The following is a 25,970-nucleotide window of genomic DNA, read 5'->3' as shown; positions in this document are numbered from 1 at the left end:
TGGTTGTTTATTAAGTGTTTTATTGGCAAATATTCTTCTTCCTGATGACACAAACAAAGCAACGTTGTTTCTATGTTTTTCTCGACTCTGCAAGAGAACAGACAGCCTGAAAACATTTAACTCAACATGCGTCACTCCCTAAAAGTCACTTTTAACGGCTCAAAATAAGTCAATATTAAATTTGGGAAATTCACCTCGTGAAGAAGTTTATCGGGCTGCCAGGAGTTAACGCGGTCATAATGTTAATTTCACTTCAAATCGTGTAATTTGCACAAAACCACCCGATGATCAGCAACGAGCTGCTGGTGGTGAACTGGCCGGTCGATCCCAAGCAGGTGGATCGATTCCAAAGTCTTGAAATCAATTTTGTAGGAATTCTGTCTATTTTTCAGCCAATCAATAAGAGTAATGGAGTAATAAAAATGAAAATACTAAATAATTCATATAATGTGTTAGGTTCTGGGTCAAACAGAGAGGATGATGATAACCTTGAAGGTTTTTCTCCAACTCCTTCAGGTCAAGACAAGCTCACCGCTAACGTGGGATGAAACCTTCGTCTTTTGTCTTACCGTGCTGAGCTGATGCTAACACCAAAGTCTACATTTTTATCAAATAAAGAAGTGCACGTTGTCGGTTCAGGACATTCCTGACGTCTACAAATGTGACCAATATGGAGGGAAGTCAAGTTGCACCGGTGCTAAAGAGCTGCTTTCAATCAGTCCACTAACGATCTGACCTCAACTCAGGAACAGAGACTCCAGACAATCCCAGCGTCTGTTTCATCCTCACAGACACTGGGGGGATGCTAAAGCTACCCGTGTTGAGGGTACGTGTGGGAGGGACAGCCAATAAAGACAAGAATTTAAGAGGGGAAAGTCTTACGTCCTCGTAAAAAAAGCTTTAAGAGTGAGCTGATTGCAACCATCTGGAGTGGACATCATTGTGAAAGCGTAAGCAAGTTGGGAGGAGCAGCACGGTCCGAGGAAAAGGTCCTGTATCCAGACCTGACCTGCCGGGGCTTGCTGAACACCAGCACTTCCTGATCCAACCGTTCATATACGAGGAGACAAGCAGGAGATACAGGATCCACTTGTGGACCAGGGGCCTCATTTATAAAAGAGTGTGTAGGATTCATACTAAAAGTGCACGAAAACCCAAAAGCCGAAAATGGCGGGCTGTCATGCTCTAGGGCAGGGGTCGGCAACCCGCGGCTCTAGAGCCGCATGCGGCTCTTTAGCGCCGCCCTAGTGACTCCTGGAGCTTTTTCAAAAATGTTTGACCTTTTTTTTCTTTCCTTTCTTTCTTCTTTTTTTTTCTTTTTTCCTTTTTTTCTTGTTTTTTCTCTTTTTTTCTTTTTTCTTTTTTTTCTTCTTTTTTCCTTTTTTTCTATTTTCTTCTTTTTTTCCTTTTTTCCTCTTTTTTTCTTCCTTTTTCCTTTCCTTTTTAATCTTGACATTTCGACTTATTTCCAACATTTCGATGTTTTTCTCAACATTTAGACTTTTGTTGAAATTTTGACTTTTTTCTCGAAATTTTGACTTTTTTTTCAAGATTGTACTTCAACATTAATCTTGACATTTCTACTTTTTTCTCGACATTTCTACTTTTTTCTCGACATTTCTACTTTTTTCTCGAAGTGCATAATAAAAAAAAAAAATCTTCCCCCAGTTATAACTAATATAGAAACATGCAGCATGTGTTTCTTCATTCTAAGGCTGATACAAGACTTCATTTTTTGCGGCTTCAGACATATTTGTTTTTTGTGTTTTTGGTCCAATATGGCTCTTTCAACATTTTGGGTTGCCAACCCCTGCTCTAGGGCAACATGGCAAAACAAGGAGTCCACACAATGGTCAACAGTTTTAAAGTATATTTATTAATTAAAATAATATCAAAATAATAGCCATAACCCAGTGTGAGGTGTGAGGATATCAGTAATCAGTCATGTCTGCAGTGTATGGATGTGTGGAGTGTGCTGGGTGAGTGTTGTATAAAAGGATGCAAAAATGGGAACTTAAACCATGGTAAGGCCAGGAGGCAGAGGTCCTGCTGCATGAGAGGATAGAGAGAGAGCGAGTCTGTGGAGAAGGAGCTCCCTTTATACTCCACAGGCCCCGCCCACCACAGGTGAGCAGGATTGGTCTGACGTCCTGCTCCCACTCTGCCATCAAAGAGGCTGCTAGCAAGCCTACAGTGAGGCAGAGGGGGCAGGACCGTCACACGGGCGGGAAAAAAAATCAGGATTTATAAAACCGTGTGCACGCACACTTGCACGCAATGTTCTCTTTATAAATCACAGTCCAGCTGGAAGGTTGCGCAGGTGAATTATCCTCATATCCCGCCCTCTACACGCCACTTCATACCATAAATGGGCAATGCAAAGTACTTCATGACTGTATTTGCATATAAATGAGCCTGCTGAGCATGTGCAGCGGCTCCTGCAGTCTGTTTCTGCTGTGCGTCAGGATGAATGAGACGTGTTGAGCCACCGTGCCACTAAATTTCCCGGAGACTGAGATGGAGATGTTGTGGATGAGGTGGAGGCAGGAAAACCACATTATTTGGTGGTCACAGTAAAAGTAGAAAAAGTATATAAATAGTATAAAATAAAGCGAGTGAGTGGCAGCACGTCGTTGGCACTCACGCCGTGAGTGCCACGGACAGACCTTTAAGGCTGATTTATGGTTCCACTTTACACCAACGCGTACCCTACGGCGTAGGCTCTGCGTTGGTGTAACGCGGAACCATAATTTAGGCTTACATGCGCACGTAAAGGTTTCACACACGCGTAAAACTCTTTATACATTAAAAAAAAATCTGAGTCCCTTTAGGGGCTCCGTAGAGTGGCCCGGCACTCATTTGTTCTGTCCTCAGTCACTCTACGGTTGGAAGCGGTGGGTGACGGAGGTTCCCGGCGTGTCCTGCACCGCGGCTGCAGCACCAGAGTCCTGACTGACGCTGAGCTTCAAACCCAGAGGGACACGATCAGCGCTATTATATTATAAGTCTGATATGTGATGACATTAAGAGTATGACATGAATCTGGCTTCATTTCACCACCTCACCGCCTGCGTCACCAGTTCCCCATATCTTCAAAATGTTCCTACGGGAGGGTCAGGGTTGCCGTAGGGATACGCAGATTTTTCGGTTAGTTTTTTCTTTTTAAATCCCAACCTTTGGGTAGAAGGTGGCTTGCACATCTTTCAAGCCCTGTTTTGTGCGAAAGCAAGCTTTATAAATGAGGCCCCTGATGTGGAAACCAGCAGGATGTTCCAGACATTCAGGCCGACAGTAAGAAAGGTCTCTGACGACAGAAGCAACGATCACACTCAGTTTCACAACACAAACATTGTGAAACTGTGTGAAATGTAAATGAAAACAGAACAGAATTTATGAGATGGGAGGGAGGGAGGGAGGGAGGGAGGGAGGAAGGAAGGAAGGAAGGAAGGAAGGAAGGAAGGAAGGAAGGAAGGAAGGAAGGAAGGAAGGAAGGAAGGAAGGAAGGAAGGAAGGAAGGAAATAAGGGAGAAAATAAGGAAGGCAGGATGGGAGAAGAGGAAGGGAGGAAAGAAGGAAGGAAGGAAGGAAACAAGGAAAGAAGGAAGGAAGGGAGAAAAGAGGAAGGGAAGAAGGAAGGAGAGAGCAGGAGGAAAGAAGGAAGGGAAAAAAGAAGGAAGGAAGGAAGGAAGGAAGGAAGGAAGGAAGGAAGGAAGGAAGGAAGGAAGGAAGGAAGGAAGGAAGGAAGGGAGGATGGGAGAATAGGAAGGGAGAAAAGAAGGAAGGGAGGAAGGAAGGAAGGAAGGAAGGAAGGAAGGAAGGAAGGAAGGAAGGAAGGAAGGAAGGAAGGAAGGAAGGAAGGAAGGAAGGAAGGAAATAAGGGAGAAAATAAGGAAGGCAGGATGGGAGAAGAGGAAGGGAGGAAAGAAGGAAGGAAGGAAGGAAACAAGGAAAAAGCAGGAGGAAAGAAGGAAGGGAAAAAGGAAGGAAGGAATAAAGGAAGGAAGGGAGAAGGAAGGGAGAAAACAAGGAAAGAAGGAAGGAAGGGAGAAAACAAGGAAAGAAGGAAGGAAGGGAGAAAAGAGGAAGGGAAGAAGGAAGAGGAGAGCAGGAGGAAATAAGTAAGGAAGGGAAAAAAGAAGGAAGGAAGGAAGGAAGGAAGGAAGGAAGGAAGGAAGGAAGGAAGGAAGGAAGGAAGGAAGGAAGGAAGGAAGGGAGGGAGGGAGGGAGGGAGGGAGGGAGGAAGGAAGGAAGGAAGGAAGGAAGGAAGGAAGGAAGGAAGGAAGGAAGGAAGGAAGGAAGGAAGGAAGGAAGGAAGGAAGGAAGGAAGGAAGGAAGGAAGGAAGGAAGGAAGGAAGGAACAGGAGAATGAGGTCATTTTGACCCAAAGACAGTACAAGGGTTAAAGCCCCCCCCCAAGCTGCCCCTGAGCTGCTGAGTGAAACACATGAAAGCAGCTCAGCATCACATTGCCGGGTCGCAACAGTTTCACCATATTTGGACAGATGACAGGCTTCACTCAGGAGAACATCACTAGTACAGGAAGGACACAGTTTGGCCTTTGTGCACCTGTCGCCAGACGTGTTTTTCCAACAGAGTGAGGCGTCTCACTTCAATACAGTCTCTGCCGAGAGTCGCGCTGAGCGGTGGCGGGTAAAACAAAATGACGGTGTCCTGCACAGCAGCTGTGCGTAATAAAACTTCAAAAGTTTGGGAGCATTTTAGCCTCGATACGGCGAATAAAAAGATGACTTGCAAGGTTTGCAAAGCTGACGTTGCTTTTCACGGGAGCACGTCGGTAATGCATCTGAAGAGAATGCACGTCGGAGTGTTGAACGAAATCGCCTTGGTAAGATATTAAGCCTATTTTCATTTGTTATATTAATTCGTTTTCATTCGTTAACTATGTTTATTTCATGTTATTTATTAGTATTATTTGAGCCACTCACAGCTACTCTCGTTGCTATAACCTCAATCATAATTGATGCGGCGTGAAGGACGAAAAAGCTTGTGCGATGATGACAATGATGGATTTGCATCTAACTTTCGGTCAGGTGACCTATGAACTGTCAATTATCCATCCAGCTCCACAATGATCATGTTAACATTAAAGCAGATAGATTTGTCTGGACATTTCAAAAACTAAATCAATGCATCTCTATTATTGTGCGGCATGAATTCTCAGAGTTTTGCGGATGCGGGCGGGAGCAGGATGAAGAAAACAGTCCTGCTATAGCAGGGCTCTAGTGCCATCTTTCTTGTGTTTATTATCATTTGCCACATAATTAAAGCAACCTCATACTAAATTTTACTTTTACTAACTACTTTTACTAATTACTAATTATCCGATTAGTCGACTAATCGTTTCAATAGTCGGTGACTAGTCGACTATTAAAATAGTCGTTAGTGTAGCACGGCGAGTGCTACGGGGCCCGACCGACAGGATAGAGAGGACACGGAGTTTAGTGCAGAACCCTTTATTGCCAAACACCCAGGACACACGTGCACAAGCACAGCTTCCCTCAGCAGCTTCAGCTTCAATCTGACCCACCAGTCTCAGCAGCAGCTTCTCCTCTTATAAGGCTGGCAGGGTGGAGAGGCTGACGGGCCACACCTGTGTCCCGTCAGCCTGAGTGGCTGCAGCTCCTCCACCCTGCCACAGTTAGTTGCAGCCCTAGTCACGTTACCATGAGGACTGAGACCTGAGCACCCAGGACAACACAGGTCTTCTAGGTGGACTAGTCAGCTGCAAACTAGAAATGTATCACATGTTGTCCAGCACACAGACCCCCGCCCACCCTCAACCACCCCCACACTGGTCCGGGAGGCCAGTTGTTCCCATCATCAATCAGCCTGGCTGGACTCTGCTCTGGCTACCAGCCACTGCTGTGTCGTTGCCTCAAAGGTGGCAGCCAAACGGGCAGCCAGCTGAGCTACCCAGCACTGCAGGCGTGCCCTGCGCACAGCCACGCCGCCGGAAGCCTCTGGACCACGCTGAAGGTCCAATATCTGCAGAGGTGTCAAGTAACGAAGTACAAATACTTCGTTACCTTGGTAGAAATTTTGGTTATCTATACTTCACTGGAGTAATTATTTTTCAGACGACTTTTTACTTTTACTCCTTACATTTTCACGCAATTATCTGTACTTTTTACTCCTTACATTTTAAAAACAGCCTCGTTACTCTATTTCATTTCGGCCTTTAAAAAAAACTATCCAGTTAAATTGCTCCATCCGGATAGAGTGAATTTGGTTGTGGTTGTTTCAGATGTTCTTGTCCAGTTTTGTTCTTACATCCGTTCCCTCAGATTCCTGCAACTAAACTTGGATGTACATTCCAATAAAGGTTAGGATAAATGATAACATGCCTCTGAAGTTTGACTTTTTGCACCATTACAATACTTATAGGCAACTAGTCATCATATCTCCTGCTCTCTGAAACACATGTTAATGCTCAATAGTACACATATATGGTTCTTTAATATATTTACATTATACTAAGATGCATTCATTTTCAATGGCTTTTTCCCCCTTACATTACTTTTACTTTTATACTTTAAGTAGTTTTGAAACCAGTACTTTTATACTTTTACTTGAGTAAAAAACTTGAGTTGATACTTCAACTTGTACAGGGGTATTTTTAAACTCTAGTATCTATACTTCTACCTGAGTAATGAATGTGAATACTGAAGACACCTCTGAATATCTGTCCAGCCTAGCACCTGTACAGACACACAGCACGGCGGGCACGTAGCTGCACCGTCTCACCGTACGTTGGAAGAGCTGCTCATTTATATATACACTGCGCCACTTCGCTATGCAACGCATAGCTGCTATATCTCACATGCCTTCTGAGGCGCCCGTGCTCCTACACCCACTAAAAATAGTGTTCCCTGAACTCACGGGGGTTTCATGGTGCCCTGCAGCATTCCTGGTGTCAACCACAGGATACTCGCATTACCACAGCAGGACGCAGCAGGAGTCGTTGACCTTGGCAACTTTCACTTGTTCCTATGAACATAGTCCACTAGTGGCGTTTTTCCACTAGCACCTACTCGGCTCTACTCATCTCAACTCGGCCTGGTTTCTTTTCCACTACAATTCAGCACCTGGATCAGAACTAGGAGGTTGGAGTGAAGCTGCTGTGACGTATTTGATTGTGTGATCTAAACGAAGAAGACAACAACACTAAAGATGTATGTAGCACGGCGAGTGCCATGGGGCCCGACCGACAGGATAGAGAGGACACGGCGTTTCAGTGCACAACCCTTTTTATTCTCCAAGACACCAACACACGTGCTTCAGCTCCAGCAGCAGCCTCTCCAACAGCTCCTTCACAGCAGACTCCCTTATAAGGCTGGCAGGGTGGAGAGGCTGACGGGCCACACCTGTGTCCCATCAGCTTGAGTGGCTGCACCTCCTCCACCCTGCCAAAATGTAGAACCTGGAGGAGATGATAGATGTGCTGCTGGGTCTGTGGCTTGTGTTTGATATCCAGTAAAAAAATGTGAGAGAGAGAAACTTCAAGCGGCAACACTTTTTTTTTTTTTTGTTAGTTTGTCTTGGTGCTGCTGAAAAGTCAGCTGGAGCCGTGAGCAGCTATGAAGAGACAGAGCTCCTGGTAGATCTGGTCGTTCCTTATCAACCGTCTAGATCCCTTTTTAATTCTCTCCTCAGCACCAGGTTTATGAACATCTGACCCTCAGAGTTGGATCATGAAACAGACTTTTGCTGCCATTGCTGTTGAATAAAATGAACAAGAATCCGTCAGAGTCTCTTTCTCTGATTTCCTCCTCCTGACTCAGACGTCTGACTCCAACCCCCCGACCAATCGGTGGCCTGTAATGTGATGATGTCAGATACAGCCGACTCAGACGCTTAGAACCTCTGCAAAATAGTTACATAAAAGTATCTACTCGGCACATTAGACCCCTAGTGGGAAAGCGCAAAGCCGAGTAGGTGCTGGTGGAAAAGTGCCATAAGTTAACCATCTAGTGCTGCTACCTCCGGCCAAACGCTCACATGACATCACTTCCAGATCTATAGCTTTCCATGTCGCTGCGCATCAATAGAATCATCTAGTCTTAGTGGGCTTTAGAGGCTCACCAAGGCACACCGAAGTACTACTCTCCTTTAGTTAGTACAATTAATACAACTACTACTAATAATAATAATAATAATAATAGTTCTGAGCTAAAAGAGTTCACCTTTGGGCACCTTCAGGCTGCAGTCTCCGAGTTCAGGTCCCGGTCTTTGGCCCTTTGCTGTGTCTTCCTCTCTCCATCTGCTCTTTTCTCACCACTGTCAATAAAGGCCACTCAATCCTTTTCTTTTTAGATTGATTTGTCCTGCCTTCCCGCCGCTGGAAGTTTCTTGAAAGTGTCCGGTTCGTTACTGGAAGTCACCGTGACACGAACTGACCTGCAGCCTCTGATCTCTCCCCGCGGGATCAAACACAGAGACACATCGACCCTTGAACTCTTCTGGCTCTTTCCTCGCCCAGACAAGTACATGTCATCCAATCAGAGACACAAAGGCCATTTCTGCTTATCAGTAAAACTCAAACCGTGAAGTTTTTTCCAATTAAATAATTAGGGCCCGAGCACTTACAGTGCGAAGGCCCTATTGCATCTGTAGGAATTCTTTTCCTCGTTTTTTTTCCTCCTTCCGACAAAATGAGGGCCTTTTTGCCCCCCTAAACGTGCCCCAAAAGTCACCAAATTTTGCACCAAGCCAAGCCTGGTGATAAATGTGATATTTCATGGTTTGCATTAATGGGCTTGGCCTTTTGAATGGTTTGACATTAAGACTCGTGGGTGGTGTCATCGGACTCGGTATTGAGTCCTTGAATGTGATTGGTGCAAATAAGCCCCACCCCTTCTTCTGATTGGTCGATGTCTGATAGTTCCTACTTTCTACCATAACTTTTGAATGGTTTGATATAGAGTCGTGGGTGGTTTCATCCGCTAAATGTCCAGGCCTGAAGAATCTACATGCCTGAATGTGCACAAGTGTGCGAGGGCCCGTTCATCGCTGCTTGCAGCTTTAATTCTGATTGTAACCGTGTTACAAGAAGCTCGTTACACCCCAGGTGGAGCTGGGGAAAGCGACGTGGTGAATAAGCCTTTTGTGTGAGAACTTCTCCTTCCTTCCACAGAGGACTTGTGCGGCATGTTAGACTCACGGCATCAAAACCGGCCCCACGTGTTCCTGCAGCTGCTCCTACCACAACCTTTCCATGCTTTTGGCTCCGGACATAATGCAACCAGTCAGTCCACTGCAAGCTTCATAACTCCTAACTCAAGATCTGAGTTAGCAAATTGAATCAGCCTGTTAAAAACTCAAGCTGGATCGAGAAGTATGTGCATGCAAACAGTGTGCTGTTGTGTTGGGGGCCGACACCTGTGATCGTTTCCAGCTTCCAGCTTTAGGGTTTGGGGAATACCAGACCAGCTCCTGGAGGAAATGGTCTGGGGGTCCCAGTTTCATCTGAGCGGACTGCACGGACCTCAAACATCTCTGGTATGAACGACAGGCACCGGCCTTTTAATCATCCCCAAAGTTAGAACCATAACCCACGGTGAGGTGGACCAAAGCGGTAGTGCTTTACCAGAAAGAACACTACGTTTCCCATGAGCACCAGCGCGTACTGCCAGAAAGATCCTGTCTGTCCCGTCGCGTGCATTTGTTTTGATAGTGAATGAAGACGGGACGCTTTTCTGTTTCACCAAGTGAGCAGACGGAACGCAAAAAAAAGATGTTAAACTGCTGGAAAGGAACTGGAATTTACCGGGATACCTTAAACAAGGAAGCCAGGGAGCGGTATATGGAGAAAATAATGATTATTAACGGTCTGGATCCATATGAAATCCCTTCTAAGGAGTGGAGCTCCTCGTCGGAGCTCCACTCTTCAGAAGGATTTACTGCCGCAGTTCTGCAGAACCACCGTCTCCGGCTACCTTGTTTAGGAGTGTTTGGCAGCTGCTTTGGTAAATGTTTGACTCGCCATGTGTTTCAATAAATATGTATAATAGTACAACATACAGTACATGTTTTGTATTACTCTTACTTTTTTCTTTTTTGACTGCTATATTATGCTGAAGAGGCTCCGAGGTGTGAGCAATATTTTTGTTTTCCTCGTGAGATTATATTTTTCCTCTGCAGCTACAAATAGAGTTAATATCTTTTCCTCAACAAACTAGTTTTATCTGAAGATTGGGGTTAATCTCACCGCAGAACTTGCAGCAACTGCATTTAGCTGGAGAAGTGGGGAATAAAACCTGTATGAATGATCCGACCCCGGTCTGTGTGCGTGTTAGTTTGTTTACTGTGGAACGTTATGTTTGGTCGTTACAGCCGCGATCCAAGCGAGACGACGACTCTTTTACTCTGTTATCTCAGATACTTGGTCTCCGTGGTTCTGCCTCCGAGTAGGAAAGCGGTGAAAAGTAAAGTGTAAAGCGCTTTGTGTTGCATTTTTTATTTGCATGCAAAGCGCTATACAAATAGATTGATTTGATTTGATTTGATTGAGAATCAGCGACGTGCTCCTCGCCGAAGGAACCGCTGCGTTCATGAGACCAATCCGCACAATCAGAGCAGTGCGCATGTACTGGGCGTGTGCGCTGGGAAAGGAGGACGCGGCGCTGCAGTTCTGCTGATCGGGGAGAAGCACAAAGGGCAGCGCCGGCAGGAATGACAGTGCCGGAGCACAAAGTGGAGGAGCTTTGGGAGCCGCGTGTGTTTTGCAGGCCGTGTATCTCGGCCCACAGAGAAACAGCATGACTCATGAATAGAGCTCTCTGTAGAAAGCTTTGTGTCAGCTGTTTGAGCAGCGCTGGTGCAAAAACAGCGGCGTGTGCCAAGCCGGGTTAGCACCTCAGGGAGACGACAGGGGCGTTACAGCAGCGCTGGGATTTAAACACGCTGCCTGTTTCCAGCGTCCGCGGGATATTGATCTGGCTTTAAACGGACAAACGTGCACCTCCCTCCCATCAAACTGCTGCTTACTCCCACAACACAATTGTTTTGATAGAAAAATGTGACAAAGATCCAGGATTATTGGACATCTTCATACATGTTTTTAGAACAAATGGGACAAAACAACTGAAACTCCTCAGACCCAGAACACGTTTAACCCTTGTGCTTTCTTCGGGTCAAAATGACCCAATTCTTCTATCCTTCTTTCCTCCTGCTCTGTCCTTCCTTCTTCCTTTCCTCTTTTCCTCCTTTTTTACCCTCCTTTACTCCTTTTTCTTCCTACCTCCCTTTGTCATTCGTTCCTTTATTACCTTCTTTGCTTTTCCTTCCTTCTTTCCTTATTTTCCCCATTCATCCCTTGTTCCCTCCCTTCTTTCTTTCCTTTTCTCAATTCCTTCCTCCCTCCCTTCTTTCCTTTTCTCCCTTCTTTCCTTTCTTTCTCCCTTCCTTCCATCTTTTCTACCTTCCTTACTCCCTTTCCTACTTCCTTCCTTCTTTTCTCCTTTCTTCCTTACTTCCTTCTTTCCTCCGTTCCATCTTTTCTCCCTTCCTTACTCCCTTCCCTACTTCTTTTCTCCTTTCTTCCTTACTTCCTTCTTTCCTTCCTTCCATCTTTTCTCCCTTTCTTACTCCCTTTCCTACTTCCTTCCTTCTTTTTTCTTTTCTTCCTTACTTCCTTCTTTCCTTCCATCTTTTCTCCCTTCCTTACTCCCTTTCCTACTCCCTTCCTTCTTTTCTCCTTTCTTCCTTACTTCTTTCTTTCCTCCCTTCCATCTTTTCTCCCTTCCTTACTCCCTTTTCTACTTCCTTCCTTCCTTCCTTCTTTTCTCCTTTCTTCCTTACTTCCTTCTTTCCTCCCTTGCATCTTTTATCCCTTCTTTACTCCCTTTCCTACTTCCTTCCTTATTTTATCCTTTCTTCCTTAGTTCCTTCTTTCCTCCCTTCCATCTTTTTTCCCTTCCTTACTCCCTTTCCTACTTCTTTCCTTTCTTCCTTACTTCCTTCTTTCCTCCCTTCCATCTTTTCTCCCTTCCTTACTCCCTTTCCTACTTCCTTCCTTCTTTCTGCTTTCTTCCTTTATTTCCTTCCTTCCTTCTTTCCTCCCCTCTTCCCTTCCTCCTCCCTTGACCCAAAGACAGCACAAGGGTTAATTTGTTGTGACAAGGACCAGCAACATAAGAAACGGGTCGAAGCTTCACCGTCCTAACTTAAAGTCCAGGAAGACAACATGAGCTATCTTGAGTCTTTCAAATAAATAAATGTCATAATCACCATCTTCCACCTTCCAGCTGTTGCTGTATCTATATATCGGGCTTTGGACGTTAGTTATGATCAGCACACATGTTCTTTTGGGTCTTTTAAATATAGAACATCATCACCACCTAGAACTGTCTGTTTCTATTAGGCTCCTGCTTTTCCAGACTGTTTCAACGTTCTTCCTGGTGTTAGCTCTAAAGTAATCAATAGAATCACGTCTCAAAGAAAAGCTATTTTGGGATTTTCACTGTGTCTTCCTGCATTTTTTTTTGTTTTCTCGTGGAGACAATTGTCTGCTGGGAGTAAGAAGCAAGAAGTTTGATGGGAGGGATTCAGTTAATGAACCAGCTGAGAGGTGGTTTCAGACTTGACAGTGTTAGAATTCATCACGCACGGTGCGTGATGCACCATGCGTCCTTTATGTGACATCGTCTTCATTTTACAATACGATTAGGTGCTTTACCTGCACAAACACAGTGGCAGTGAAAAGTGAAAGTGAAAGTCTCCTGGGATTTACTGGGTTTCTGCATAAATTTTCCATAAAATGCGATCTAATCTAAAGACACAACTCAGACTCCTCAGAGAGGTAAAGAAGAGCCCACGAGGAGCAGCCGGAGGCTCAAAGACACCACTGGAGCTGGAAACATCTACCGTACCTAACCCCAACCCTACTGGACCACAGAAGCTGCTGCTCACCAAACCCTCCAGAAAATCACCCATGAATGAAACACACAACACGTGCATTTATTGTTATCGAGGTAAAACTGCCCAATTTATCGTGATATTGATTTGAGGTCGTATCGCCCAGCCCTGCTTGGCGTGACATTTGTTGTTATTTGGCGCTATATAAATGAAGCTGAATTTAATTCATGACCAATGCTATTCAATGCAATTTTTCACCTTTGATTGAAAATAATAATAATAATAATAATAATAATAATAATAATAATAATAATAATAATAATAATAATAATAATAATAATAATATTGTTAATATTATTATTATCATTAATAATAATAAGATTGATAATAATAATGACAATAATAATATTAATATTGATAATAATAATGATAATCATAATAATGATGATAATAATAATTAAAAAAATTATAACAACAATAATAATAATGATGGTAATAATAATTAAAAAAATAATGATAATAATAATGATAATGATTCTAATAATATTGATAATAATATTGATGAGGATAATAATAATATTGTTAATAATGATAATAATATTATTATTATCATTAATAATAATAACAGCAATAATAATACTAATAATAATAGAAATAATAATAATATTGATAATAATAATAATAATAATAATAATAATAATTAAAATATATAATAATGATGATAATAATAATAAAAAATTGATGATAATAATAATAATATTGATAATAATAATATTGATGATGATAATAATAATATTGTTAATAATAATAATATTATTATTATCATTAATAATAATAATAATAATAATAATAATAATAATAATAATAATAATAATAATAATAATAATAATAATAACAATAATAATAATAATAATAATAATAATAATAATAATAATGTTTCTTCAATGTGGAATAAGGTCATGGCTGCTGCCGGTAAACAGACGGGCCCACTGGGGGTTTGTTTACTTGCAGGTCTGGAATGGTGACGGGCGTCACTGTGGCGCCTGACAGCCAGCCAGCCATTACATCACGCCCCCAGAATCCTCTGTCCTTGGCCGGGCCGCAGACGCACAGACCTGCTGGCCCAGAGTCCCCTGCAAAACCTGGACGTCAGCCCCGGGGCCGGTGCAGAACCGCATGCTAATCATGCTGATTAGAAGCAGATCAAACACGGCGCCGCCGCTCTGCAGAGCCACGCAACGTGAATGTCTGTGTGTAGAAACCCACCGTAGTTAGAGTGTGTGTGGGTGTGTTTGTGTAGGTGTGTCCGCAACAACAAACTGGTAACGGCAGCAAACACGCCTCCCTTCGTCTTCAGGAACAACAAAGAGAAAGAACCTCACCCAGACTAACCAGAACCAGGTGAAGGGGGTGGAAATGTTTATGGTGTGTTTATGACCGTTTCTCTTCAAAACCAACTGAGTCGGGGTCATGGATGGGAAGGGAATTTATAGGACTGTCTCAGAAAATTAGAATATTGTGATTTTCTGTAATGCAATTACAAAAACAAAAATGTCATACATTCTGGATTCATTACAAATCAACTGAAATATTGCAAGCCTTTTATTATTTTAATATTGCTGATCATGGCTTACACTTTAAGAAAACTCAAATATCCTATCTCAAAAAATTAGAATATTCTGGGAATCTTAATCTTAAACTGTAAGCCATAATCGGCAATATTAAAATAATAAAAGCATTACAGAAAATAAAGAACTTTATCACAATATTCTAATTTTCTGAGACAGTCCTGTAATCACATACTCATAGCACTTCACCACATTGTGCAGGGTTCACTTATCACAGCCAAGCTCCACTGAAATGAAATCATTAAAATTCTTATCTTTTCTTTCACGTTTCCTGCAGGACATCACCTTAACCCTTGTGCTGTCTTTGAGTGCAAATGACCCAATTCTTCTATCCTTCTTTCCTCCTGCTCTCTCCTTCCTTCTTCCTTTCCTATTTTCCTCCTTTACTCCTTTTTCTTCCTACCTCCCTTCTGTCATTCGTTCCTGTATTACCTTCTTTGCTTTTCCTTCCTTCTTTCCTTATTTTCTCCATTCCTTCCTTCTTCCCTCCCTTCTTTCTTCCCTTTTCCCCCTTCTTTCCTTCCTTTCTCCCTTCTTTACTCCCTTTCCTACTTCCTTGCTTCCTTCCGTCTTTTTCTCCTTTCTCCATTCCTTCCATCTTTTCTCCCTTCCTTACTCCCTTTCCTACTTCCTTCCTTCTTTTCTCCTTTCTCCCTTCCTTCCATTCCTCCCTTCTTTCCTCCCTTCCATCTTTTCTCCCTTCCTTACTCCCTTTCCTACTTCCTTCCTTCTTTTTTCCTTTCTTCCTTACTTCCTTTTTTCCTCCCTTCCATCTTTTCTCCCTTCCTTACTCCCTTTCCTACTCCCTTCCTTCTTTCCTTCTTTTCTCCTTTCTTCCTCACTTCCTTCTTTCCTTCCTTCCATCTTTTCTCCCTTCCTTACTCCCTTCCCTACTTACTTCCTTCTTTCCTTCCTTCCATCTTCTCTCCCTCCACCCTCCCTTGACCCAAACACAGCACAAGGGTTAAGGGCAGTAAATGCACCACGTCAGAAACTTGAAATACTGACTACTCCTTCTTTTCCTTCCTGGCAGGAAATAGATCGTTACAAAGCAGTCGGCAGGACACGCACTGTTGTTGTTTTTCACGGAGTACAGAATACAAAAGAAAGACACTGGTGGAGTAAATATAACTGAGCAGAGGAAAGGGAAACAGCAGAGCTAATCCAGTGGTTAATGCAGCGCCGCTGCTGAGCATGCTCAGTGGTGACACCAACACACGCCAAGAGGCTGGAAATAAAACCAGCAGACTAAAGCACTCAAGACGCTTTACAATCAATACTGTCCACACTGCTTTGACTCAAATGTATTTGATGGTAAGCTAGCATATCCACCAGTCAATGATAATAATTCATCCTGTTTAGGGCTGCAGCTATGGAATATTCTTCGAATATTCTACTGAAAATTCCATCGAGTAATCGGATAAAACCTATTTTTGTTTAGTTAAAGAGCAATTGTAAATATACATAAGATGTTAATTGACATCACTAAGACTAAATTATATAATCCAGTAGGTTCATGGCTGTGCATTTAAAAACCCTGAACTTACACCAGTTGAACAAATTCACTGATTCACTCAAAAAACTAAGGATCTTAGGAGGTGTTTTTCCCACGTGTTTCAATTGAACTTTCATTTGTGTCAAGCTAATTTTAAGTTCTAGTTAAGTTTTAAGTTAAAGTCTTTAAGATTTTGAGTTTTGGCAGTGTTTAAAATAAGATTATTGCTGTATTGGAGCACATTTTCTTTTAGTTAAAACTGTAGCAGGAACAGATGTTTAGAGGAACCTATGTATGTACCGGGTTAGAGGGGGAACATATAGGAGAACGGACCAGAAGAATATAGAGTGGATTAAAAATGAAAGTTAAAATAAAATTATTTTAATATTGCTGATTATGACTTACAGTTTACGATTAAGATTCCCAGAATATTCTAATTTTTTGAGATAGGATATTTGAGTTTTCTTAAACTGTAAGCCATGATCAGCAATATTAAAATAATAAAAGGCTTGTAATATTTCAGTTGATTTGTAATGAATCCAGAATGTATGACATTTTTGTTTTTGTAATTGCATTACAGAAAATCACAATATTCAAATTTTCTGAGACAGTCCTGTATATGTATTTGATTAAAATGACAAAATATGACATAACATTTTTCTTCTTTTGATGTGTGCAATTAGTTTGATACCTGATTGGTGAATATGGATCAGTCTCTGTGTTCAGCATTATTATTTCACTGCTTGAATGTTGTTTTCTAATCAATTCAATTCCCTTCAACAACAAACCATCTGTAATCCTGCAGTAGCATGGCATCAGTCACCAAGGAGATGTTATCAGAAACATAAATCCTCTTGGGTTTGCAGAGCACATGTAGAAATATCTCAAAGTACTCAAAGGTCAGTTTGTTATGCAGCACCAGCGAGACTGTAAACAACTATAAAAATATCATAGTGATTAGCTCTTAGCTCCCGGTGTGAGCGGCCCAGATGGCTGAGCTCCCAGAGCCGGGCATGCCGGCGGGGGACCGGGAAACCACGGCTGCTGCCAGGGCCCGTGCAGCCATGCAGGCAGGCAGGCAGGCAGGCAGGCCGGCAGCACGTCGCCCCACAGCCCCCCGCTTCCTACCAGCCTGCTGTCATTCATGCATTACTCAGGTAGAAGTATAGATACTAGAGTTTAAAAATACTCCTGCAGAAGTTGAAGTATCAACTCAAGTTTTTTACTCAAGTAAAAGTATAAAAGTACTGGTTTCAAAACTACTTAAAGTATAAAAGTAAAAGTAATGTAAGGGGGAAAAAAGCCATTAAGCCATTGAAAATGAATGTATAATGCAAATATATTAAAGAAGCATATATGTGTACTATTGAGCATTAACATGTGTTTCAGAGAGCGGGAGATATGATGACTAGTTGCCTATAAGTATTGTAATGGTGCAAAAAGTCAAACTTCAGAGGCATGTTATCATTTATCCTAACCTTTATTGGAATGTACATTAGGGATGGGCGGTATGGACTAAAAAATGTATCACGATAATTTCTGTCATTTATCCCGATAACGATAAAAATGACGATAAAAAAAATACCAATTCAACTCCACCTTTTTAACTATAAATCTATCTCGTTACACAAAAACGTCATCAACAGGAATTTATCTTTCTTTCTTTCTTTCTTTCTTTCTTTCTTTCCTTCTTTCCTTCCTTCCTTCCTTCCTTCCTTCCTTCCTTCCTTCCTTCCTTCCTTCCTTCCTTCCTTCCTTCCTTCCTTCCTTCCTTCCTACCTTCCTTCCTTCCTTTTTCCCTTCCTTCCTTCTTTCCTCCTGCCCTCTCCTTCCTTCCTCCTTTCCTTGTTTTCTCCCTTCCTTCTCCCCTTTCCTTCCTTCCTTCCTTCCTTCCTTCCTTCTTTTTTCCCTTCCTTCCTTCTTTTCTCCTGCTCTCTCCTTCCTTCCTCCTTTCCTTGTTTTCTCCCTTCCTTCTCCCTTTCCTTCCTTCCTTCCTTCCTTCCTTCCTTCTTTTTTCCCTTCCTTCCTTCTTTCCTCCTGCTCTCTCCTTCCTTCTTCCCTTCCTCTTTTCTCCCTTCCTTCCTTGTTTCCTTGTTTCCTTCCTTCCTTCCTTCCTTCCTTCCTTCCTTCCTTCCTCCCTCCCTCCCTCCCTCCCTCCCTCCCTCCCTCCCTCCCTCCCTCCCTCCCTCCCTTCCTTCCTTCCTTCCTTCCTTCCTTCCTTCCTTCCTTCCTTCCTTCCTTCCTTCCTTCCTTCCTTCCTTCCTTCCTTCCTTCCTTCCTTCCTTCCTTCCTTCCTCCCTTCCTTCCTTCCAAAAATCAGCTTTACACAAAAACATCATCAACGGGAATTTATCGTTTTTACCGCGAGATGACAAATTCTTATCGTGAGGAATTTTTTTGACGATATATATCGTGAACGGTAAAATATCACCCATTCCTAATGTACATCCAAGTTTAGTTGCAGGAATTGTGTGAAAATGTAAGGAGTAAAAGTAAAAAGTCGTCTGAAAAATAATTACTCCAGTGAAGTATAGACAACCAAAATTTCCACTTAAGTAAGGTAACGAAGTATTTGTACTTGGTTACTTGACACCTCTGTCCGTCACTCACATCCACCGAGAAAGTGCCCCTTTCTAGTCCAATTACATAAGAGGTGATTAAGCTCAAGATAAAACCCAACTTCTCCTGAAACCCTCCCAGCGTTGGACATGAAACAGCAGCGAGGATGCAGAGGAAACACAGACGAGTAGAGTGCTGGGCTACAAACTCTCTCCTGTCCTTGTAAATGAACATGAACGAGTCACAAGCAGCTAATTAAAGCTTATTAAAGTCACGAGTTACTGTACCTTTCTCCTCTGGCATTGCCGCTGACTGAGTCGATGGCCCCAAACGAGAAAATAGATGTCCCCCCGACTGTGAGAATAAATGACAATATCCCAGAAAAATGCTTTCAGAGTCCAGCAACGGTGTTGCGACACATCCTACTGCACGCTCCGGTGTAATGATAGATGTGAGCTCAGAGTGAGGACTCTGTCCGTCACTATCTGTGGAATGGGCTGAAGGTCATATGACTCTCTCTGTTTCCCTCCCTCTCCCTCTCTCTCGGAGCTATTGCAACTATCCGGTATAAATAGAAGCGTGCGGCGCTGAGAGAGCGACACCTCCTCCTGCTCGTAATCTGGACTGGGTGTGTCCCAGTGCTCCCAGTCCCCGGCCGGGCTCAGGTCTGACAGCTCGGTGATAAACCTGAGGTGTTTCAGCGCGTTATCAGGCCACTCCTCGCAGCAATGACAGCACTGGTGGATCACCGCTGACGGACCATCACATGGAAAATTACCCAAAAAGGGAAAAGAAATGTTTGCGTGTGTGTTGTGGGGCGGCTTTTTCAGGTATAGCAAGTTTAAGTTTTTGGTTAAGTCTGAAAAGAAAGAGTTGCTCAGATTTACAGGATTCTGTGATGTCACAAACTAGGACTGAGGATCCATTCAAATGTCAAGAATCGATTCGATTCTTAAGATTCAGAATCGATTATCAAGATTTGATTCGATTTGATACCGATATTGATTTGGGTTTGTGTTATTAAAACTGTTTTTTCAGCTGCTGCATGAATGATATGACTGTAGTTCTGCAACATATTCTGTGATGTCACAAACTAGGGCTGGATATCAATTCAAATGTCAAGAATTGATTTGATTCCTGATTCTTAACCCTTGTGCTGTCTTGGGATCAAGGAAGGAGGAAGGGAAGAAGGGAGGAAAGAAGGAAGGAAGGAAGGAAGGAAGGAAGGAAGGAAGGAAGGAAGGAAGGAAGGAAGGAAGGAAGGAAGGAAGAAAAGAATGAAGGAAGGGGGAAAAGAGGGAGAAAAGAAGGAAGGAAGGAAAGAAAGAAGGAAGAGAATAAGAAGGAAGGAAGGAAGGAAGGAAGGAAGGAAGGAAGGAAGGAAGGAAGGAAGGAAGGAAGGAAGGAAGGAAGGAAGGAAGGAAGAAAAGAAGGAAGGAAGTGAAAAAAGAAGGAAGGAAGGAACAAAGGAAGAGAGGAAAGAAGGAGGAAGGGAGAAAAGAAGGAAGGAAGGAAGGAAGGAAAGAAGGAAGGAAGGAAGGAAGGAAGGAAGGAAGGAAGGAAGGAAGGAAGGAAGGAAGGAAGGAAGGAAGGAAGGAAGGAAGGAAGGAAAAGAAGGAAGGAAGGGGAAAAAAGGAAGAAAGGAAAGAAGGAAGGAAGAGAGAAAATAAGGAAGGAAGGAAGGAAGGAAGGAAGGAAGGAAGGAAGGAAGGAAGGAAGGAAGGAAGGAAGGAAGGAAGGAGGAAAAGAAGGAAGAAAGGTAAGAAGGAAGGAAGAGAGAAAAGAAGGAAGGAAGGAAGGAAGGAAGGAAGGAAGGAAGGAAGGAAGGAAGGAAGGAAGGAAGGAAGGAAGGAAGGAAGGAAGGAAGGAAGGAAGGAAGAAAAGAAGGGAGAAAGGGAAAAAAGAAGGAAGGAAGGAAGGAAGGAAGGGAGGAAAGAAGGAAGGAAGGGAGAAAAGAAGGAAGGAAAGAAGGGAGGAAGGGAATATGGGAGGAAAGAAGGAAGGAAGGGAGGAAAGAAGGAAGAAAGGGAAAAAAGAAGGAAGGAAGGAAGGGAGGAAGGAAGGAAGGAAGGAAGGAAGGAGGAAAGAAGGAAGGAAGGGAGGAAAGAAGGAAGGAAGGGAAAAAGAATGAAGTAAGGAAAGGAGAAAACAAGGAAAGAATGTACGAGGGGGGAAAAGAAGGAAGGGAGAAGGAAGGAGAGAGCAGGAGGAAAGAAGGAACAGGAGAATTAGGTCATTTTGACCCAAAGACAGTACAAGGGTTAAGATTCAGATCGATTATCAAGATTTGATATGATCCGATCAGATTCCGATATTGATTTGGGTTAGTGTTATTAAAACTGTTTTGTGAGCTGTTGCATGAATGATATGACTGTAGTTCTGCAACATATTACTACTAGTATTATATTGAGATTCAACAGCAAGTATTGGCAGCTAATGATGCTGTAAGGACCAATCACAGGGGCGGATCTAAGGGGGGGCCTGGATGTGCACAGGCCCCCCCATATTGACAGCTTTGCCCACCCAGTAAGATTCATGGAAAAAATAAAAAAATAAATATATATTTTTTTTATAATTGACTGATGTTGCGCGTCATGTTTCAGTTCACGAGCGGGTCAGAAGGCGGGTCATTTAGGTACAACAGCTGTCTTTGAGACACTTTTTCAAAAGACCCCGTCTACTGACTGAAGAAAGCTCAGACCGGGCTGTGCCTAAAGAGGATGGTCACCAGTATACGTTTATTGACTCAGGGAATAAGGGGGAAACCGCCACATCCTCAGATAGTCATGCTAGCCTTTGTGCTAACTTTAATGACCCGGCACCGGCCTCGACCCACCAAGAGGGCCGACCACTGGTGGCACCTCTTGAACAGTTTAATCCACTAATCCACACACCATCGGATTTATCACCGATTGAGGAGCCGGCCACTCAACCCAAGCTAATAGCTTTCCCAGCTACTGTCATTGGTGGAAAATCACGGTCATTTAATGCCAACTGGAATGGGAAGTACAAGTGGATAGAATACAGTAAAGCTCAAGATGCAGTGTGTTGTAAGGCTTGCAGACATTTTCCGGAGATGCACACAGAGACTACTTTTATAAGAGGTGGCTACAAAAACTGGAAACGTCTCGGAGATGCCTGCGACAAACATGAGTCAAGTGCCGCATGCCATTTCGCTCACAAAACTGGCATCATTCAAGGCCAGCCACGCACCGCAAATCGGTGTGAAATCGGTTTCATTTTTTCCACATTCCATTTTAATTTTTTCCATTTTTGGTCTATTTCGGTTTTACATTTTTGAGAATTTGGTTTTCAGCATTTTATGCAAATGTAACCCCAAGACAGTATATAAAGTAATGAAATATAGATAATTTATGCAATTATAACTGAAAACTTTAATGTTTTCATACCTTTAAACATATTTAAAGGCAAAAACATGGTACTAGTTATTCTTGTGTCCAACAAAACATTATTTTGTGGACATAAATAAAAAAATACCAAAAGTTCTAATGTAATGATGAAAAAAAATCGATCTCTACGCATATGAATCGATTTTTAGGAATTCATATGCGAATCGATTTAGAATCTTTTCAACACAGGCCTAGAGCAAACCCCCATCAGTTCACCTCCACTGTGTTGGCGGGCGCGTAGCGGTGGCACTGGGGAGGCTCAGCTCAGGTCCCATGCATAAACCGAATCTGACAACAATAAAAGTAAATGGCCAGAACAAACAGGCTGGTCTGGTGATTGTTCTGGGCTTCAGAGGATGACAACTGTAAAACTGGTTCATCACTTTCTGAGAGGAGGAAAGAAGATTTCAGGTTTTAACACTATACTTTTAACAAGAAGCAATCATTACAAAGATAAATATATATGTATATATGTGTATAAGTACACCAGCATTCACATAAAGCCCATAAACCCAGATATAATTAATTTTAACCAGACGCCCTAGTGGCTCCTGGAACTTTTTCAAAAATGTTTGACCTTTTTTTTTTTCCTTTTTTTTTTCTTTTTTCCTCTTTTCCTTCTTTTTTCTTTTTTCCCCTTTTTTTTCTCTTCTTTCTTCTTTTTTTTCTTCTTTTTTCCTTTATTTCGTCTTTTTTTCAAAAAAAAATCTTCCCCCAGTTATACAGTAACTAATATAGAAACATGCAGCATGTGTTGTCTTCATTCTAAGGCTGATACAAGACTTTTCATTTTTTGCGGTTCCAGACATATTTGTTTTTTGTGTTTTTGGTCCAATATGGCTCTTTCAACATTTTTGGTTGCCGACCCCTGGGCTAACCTGTTTGGACCATCAATAACTGCTAAATTTAACTGCAGTGTTGGAAGCTCGCGTTCTTCACTTTTAATCATCAACAATATCCATATTAACAAAGGAACCATCAGTAACACACTACGATCAGGGACTCAGATCCTGCAGGGACAGACGTTCCTGCTGAAGACAGGACATGTCCAGGTCTGAAGTTTGCTAGAGAGCATTTGGAGGATGCAGAGAGGATTGGGAGAATGTTATATGGTCAGGTGAAACCAAAATAGAACTTTTTGGTAGAAACACAACTTGGTGTTTGCAGGAGAAAGAAAGCTGAGTTGCATCCAAAGAACACCAAACCTACTGTGAAGCATGGGGGTGGAAACATCATGCTCTGGGGATGTTTTTCTAAAAAAGGGACCAAGACGACTGATCCGTGTAAGGTAGGAGTCTTCAACCCTGGTCCTTGGGACCCCTGTCCTGCATGTTTTAGATGTTTCCCTGCACCAACACACCTGATTCTAATTAATAGTCCTAATTAGCTTGTGTAACCCAGGTGCTAAATGAGCAGTTATTTCATATTTATATTTTTTATATATATTTATGTTTATATTTATAAACTCATTTCAAGCTCATTCTGACCCCGTCAGTGTGACGTCATGTGACTAGCGTTCAGCCAATCAGCTGAGCCGCTCCGCTATTTACAGGAAGCAGACGCTCTCATTGTGGATGAATGGGGGCTGATGCACGGAGCGGAGCGGCTGCAGGTTAGTAAAGTGTTGCTGGCGTTTTCACAATAAAGTGTCATATGGCGGTTAACAGCCACTTTGTTGCCAACTGCAGATTGTCCACTGGCTGTCGGGAGGTTGTCGAAGTCTGAAAACTGAATACTTGATTGTCGATGTCAGAAACCTGTTGAATACTTGACTGCCTGAATTGGTGAGTTGTGTTTTAAGTTTAGTCATTTAGTTTTTTTTCCAAATCACTGAGTTACCTGAACTTTAGCACTTCCAGTAAGGCATGTTTTGTTTTGGTTTGTTTTGTTTATTAATTACCGGGTCTTTTGTTAAAATGTTTGTTTTATGTTGACGCAGCGTGTCAATCAGCTGATTGGTAACAGCTGATGCTGCGGTGAGGAACGCACATTCAGTGCGCAAGTACTGTTTAGTTAAAATGCTTGAACTATTTAATCAGTACATTTATGGATAAGATGACCAGCAAATAATTATTTTCTGTGTAAGTGATAACCTGTAATAAGAGCTCTGGCCTTATGTTTGACCAGGCCAGGTTTTGTGATCCCGGATGGTGAGCTATTCCAGAATCCAGTGATCAGGAGTCCACGTGGAGGAACCAGGAATCATACTCAACAGTAATCATGTGTCTGCCACAGCGGTAGGCCACTGCAGCAAAACTCCCCCCCCCCCCCATTCATCTCTTCTGCCCCATTCACTCAACCAAACGCTTGGACCCAGCACCCAGATTGACTAATTGACTGACTGACTGACTGACTGACTGCTTTGACCGGTGCTGAGGACCAGAACTGTGAAGAACAGAACTGTGAAGAACAGAACTGTGAAGAACAGAACTGTGAAGAACAGAACTGTGAAGAACAGAACTGTGAAGAACAGAACTGTGAAGAACAGTGAACTTTATTTTTTGAGTGGGGAACCCACATTAATTTGTTTACGTTTTGGTGGGTTGTTTTTGGGATGGTTTTGAGTTGTTGTATTTTCTTTTATTCCACACATTGAGTAAACGGTGTGGAACGGAACAGAATTGAAACTAATGGTGCACCTGACATAAGCTAACTAAGCTGGAGTAATTGTTTATATTTTTTTGTTAATTTGAATTTCAATTACTTGAAGAAAGTTTATTTTTTACGTGGCCATATTTATTTTTCAACGTTTGAGTAATTTAATTTGTGTTTTTTCTAATAAACGGTACCTAAACTGAAGCCATCTGCCTCTGTGTCATTCATTGTGTATCATACGTGTTCTCCTCGGCTGAATCTAGTCTTCTGAGGTTACTAGCCTACCTCTAGCTATTTGCTGCATTTTATTTCAATAGTTACAGCCAAATATATGCTACACTTGTCACCAAGGTCTGCACAACTCTGTTGATGACACAGTTACTTGTATCATGGTTTGCTGAAGCAGGGTAGCATCAAAAACATGCAGGACAGGGGGGTCCTGAGGACCAGGGTTGAAGACCCCTGGTATAAGGGAAAGTATAAGGGAAAGAATGAATGGGGCCATGTATGTGAGATTTAGAGTGAAAACCTCCTTCCATCAGCAGGACATTGAAGATGAAACATGGCTGGGTCACACATATTTCAAATTACTGTACAATTTGATGTCAGCATAATGTATTTTGGTACCATGGCATTGCATACTCAAGCGAAAGCAGATAAATATCTAATGAAGATGTTATTGATTGGAGCGAAGAAGGCCATAACAAGGAAGTGGTTACAACTCAATGCACCGACAATGGAAGACTGGCAAAAAACTGTTCAAGAAATCTATACTATGGAGAAATTGACATTTGCTCTAAGGCTACAATCAGAGACATTTGAGAGATGGTGCTACAAATGGACAGGATACATAGGTGCACGGAGACCTGAACTGCTATAAGTACCTTTGTGCATGACTTGAAGTACCAGATTTTTGACTTTCAGATATTGGAAAGGAAGTGTGACATCATTGTTCTTATGTTCATGTTATATTTTGCATATTACAAAATGGAAGGGAGAGTAACAGAGGGAAATAAGTAAGTCAAACTGTACATATCCGTTTGCCTTGCTGTGAAAGTATGGTTGTGTTGAAGCTATTCTGTATGTTTCTCTCAGAAAAATAAAATGATAAAAAAAAAAAGAAAGGCACTTCAAGACCGAGAAAAAAAAAAGAAGAGAAACGTGGTTGGGTCTTTCAGCAGGACAATGATCCAAACACATCGCCCAGGCAACGAAGGTGTGGCTTCCCAAGAAACATTTCAAGGTCCTGGAGTGGCCTAGTCAGTCTCCAGATCTCAACCCCATAGAAAATCTTTGGAGGGAGTTAAAGTCCGTGTTGTCGAGCGACAGCCCCAAAACATCACTGCTCTAGAGGAGATCATGGAGGAACGGACCAAAATACCAGGCCTCTCTTAGGTTAGATTAGAT

At 42.4% G+C, this 25,970-nt stretch overlaps 1 protein-coding gene across 10 annotated transcripts in view; it reads right to left on the bottom strand.

The window, feature by feature from the left end:
• Positions 1-25,970, bottom strand: part of ablim2 (actin binding LIM protein family, member 2) — a 153,648-nt gene that overhangs the window by 97,711 nt on the left and 29,967 nt on the right. For 4 of the 10 annotated variants that reach the window (XM_061709478.1, XM_061709476.1, XM_061709475.1 and 1 more), the window contains exon 1: positions 18,846-19,105. The exons of 1 other annotated variant lie outside the window; for it this stretch is intronic. In XM_061709478.1, the coding sequence (XP_061565462.1) occupies positions 18,846-18,861 (16 nt within the window). In that variant the 5' untranslated portion in view covers positions 18,862-19,105. Of the gene's footprint in view, positions 1-18,845; positions 19,108-25,970 lie in introns of those variants that run through there. 5 more of the 10 variants (XM_061709479.1, XM_061709474.1, XM_061709469.1 and 2 more) reach the window with 3 other exon arrangements.

This window comes from Cololabis saira, chromosome 20 (genome assembly GCF_033807715.1).
Source record: "Cololabis saira isolate AMF1-May2022 chromosome 20, fColSai1.1, whole genome shotgun sequence".
In the NCBI taxonomy this organism is placed as follows: domain Eukaryota; kingdom Metazoa; phylum Chordata; class Actinopteri; order Beloniformes; family Belonidae; genus Cololabis; species Cololabis saira.
This window is presented reverse-complemented; position numbering and strand designations above follow the sequence as displayed.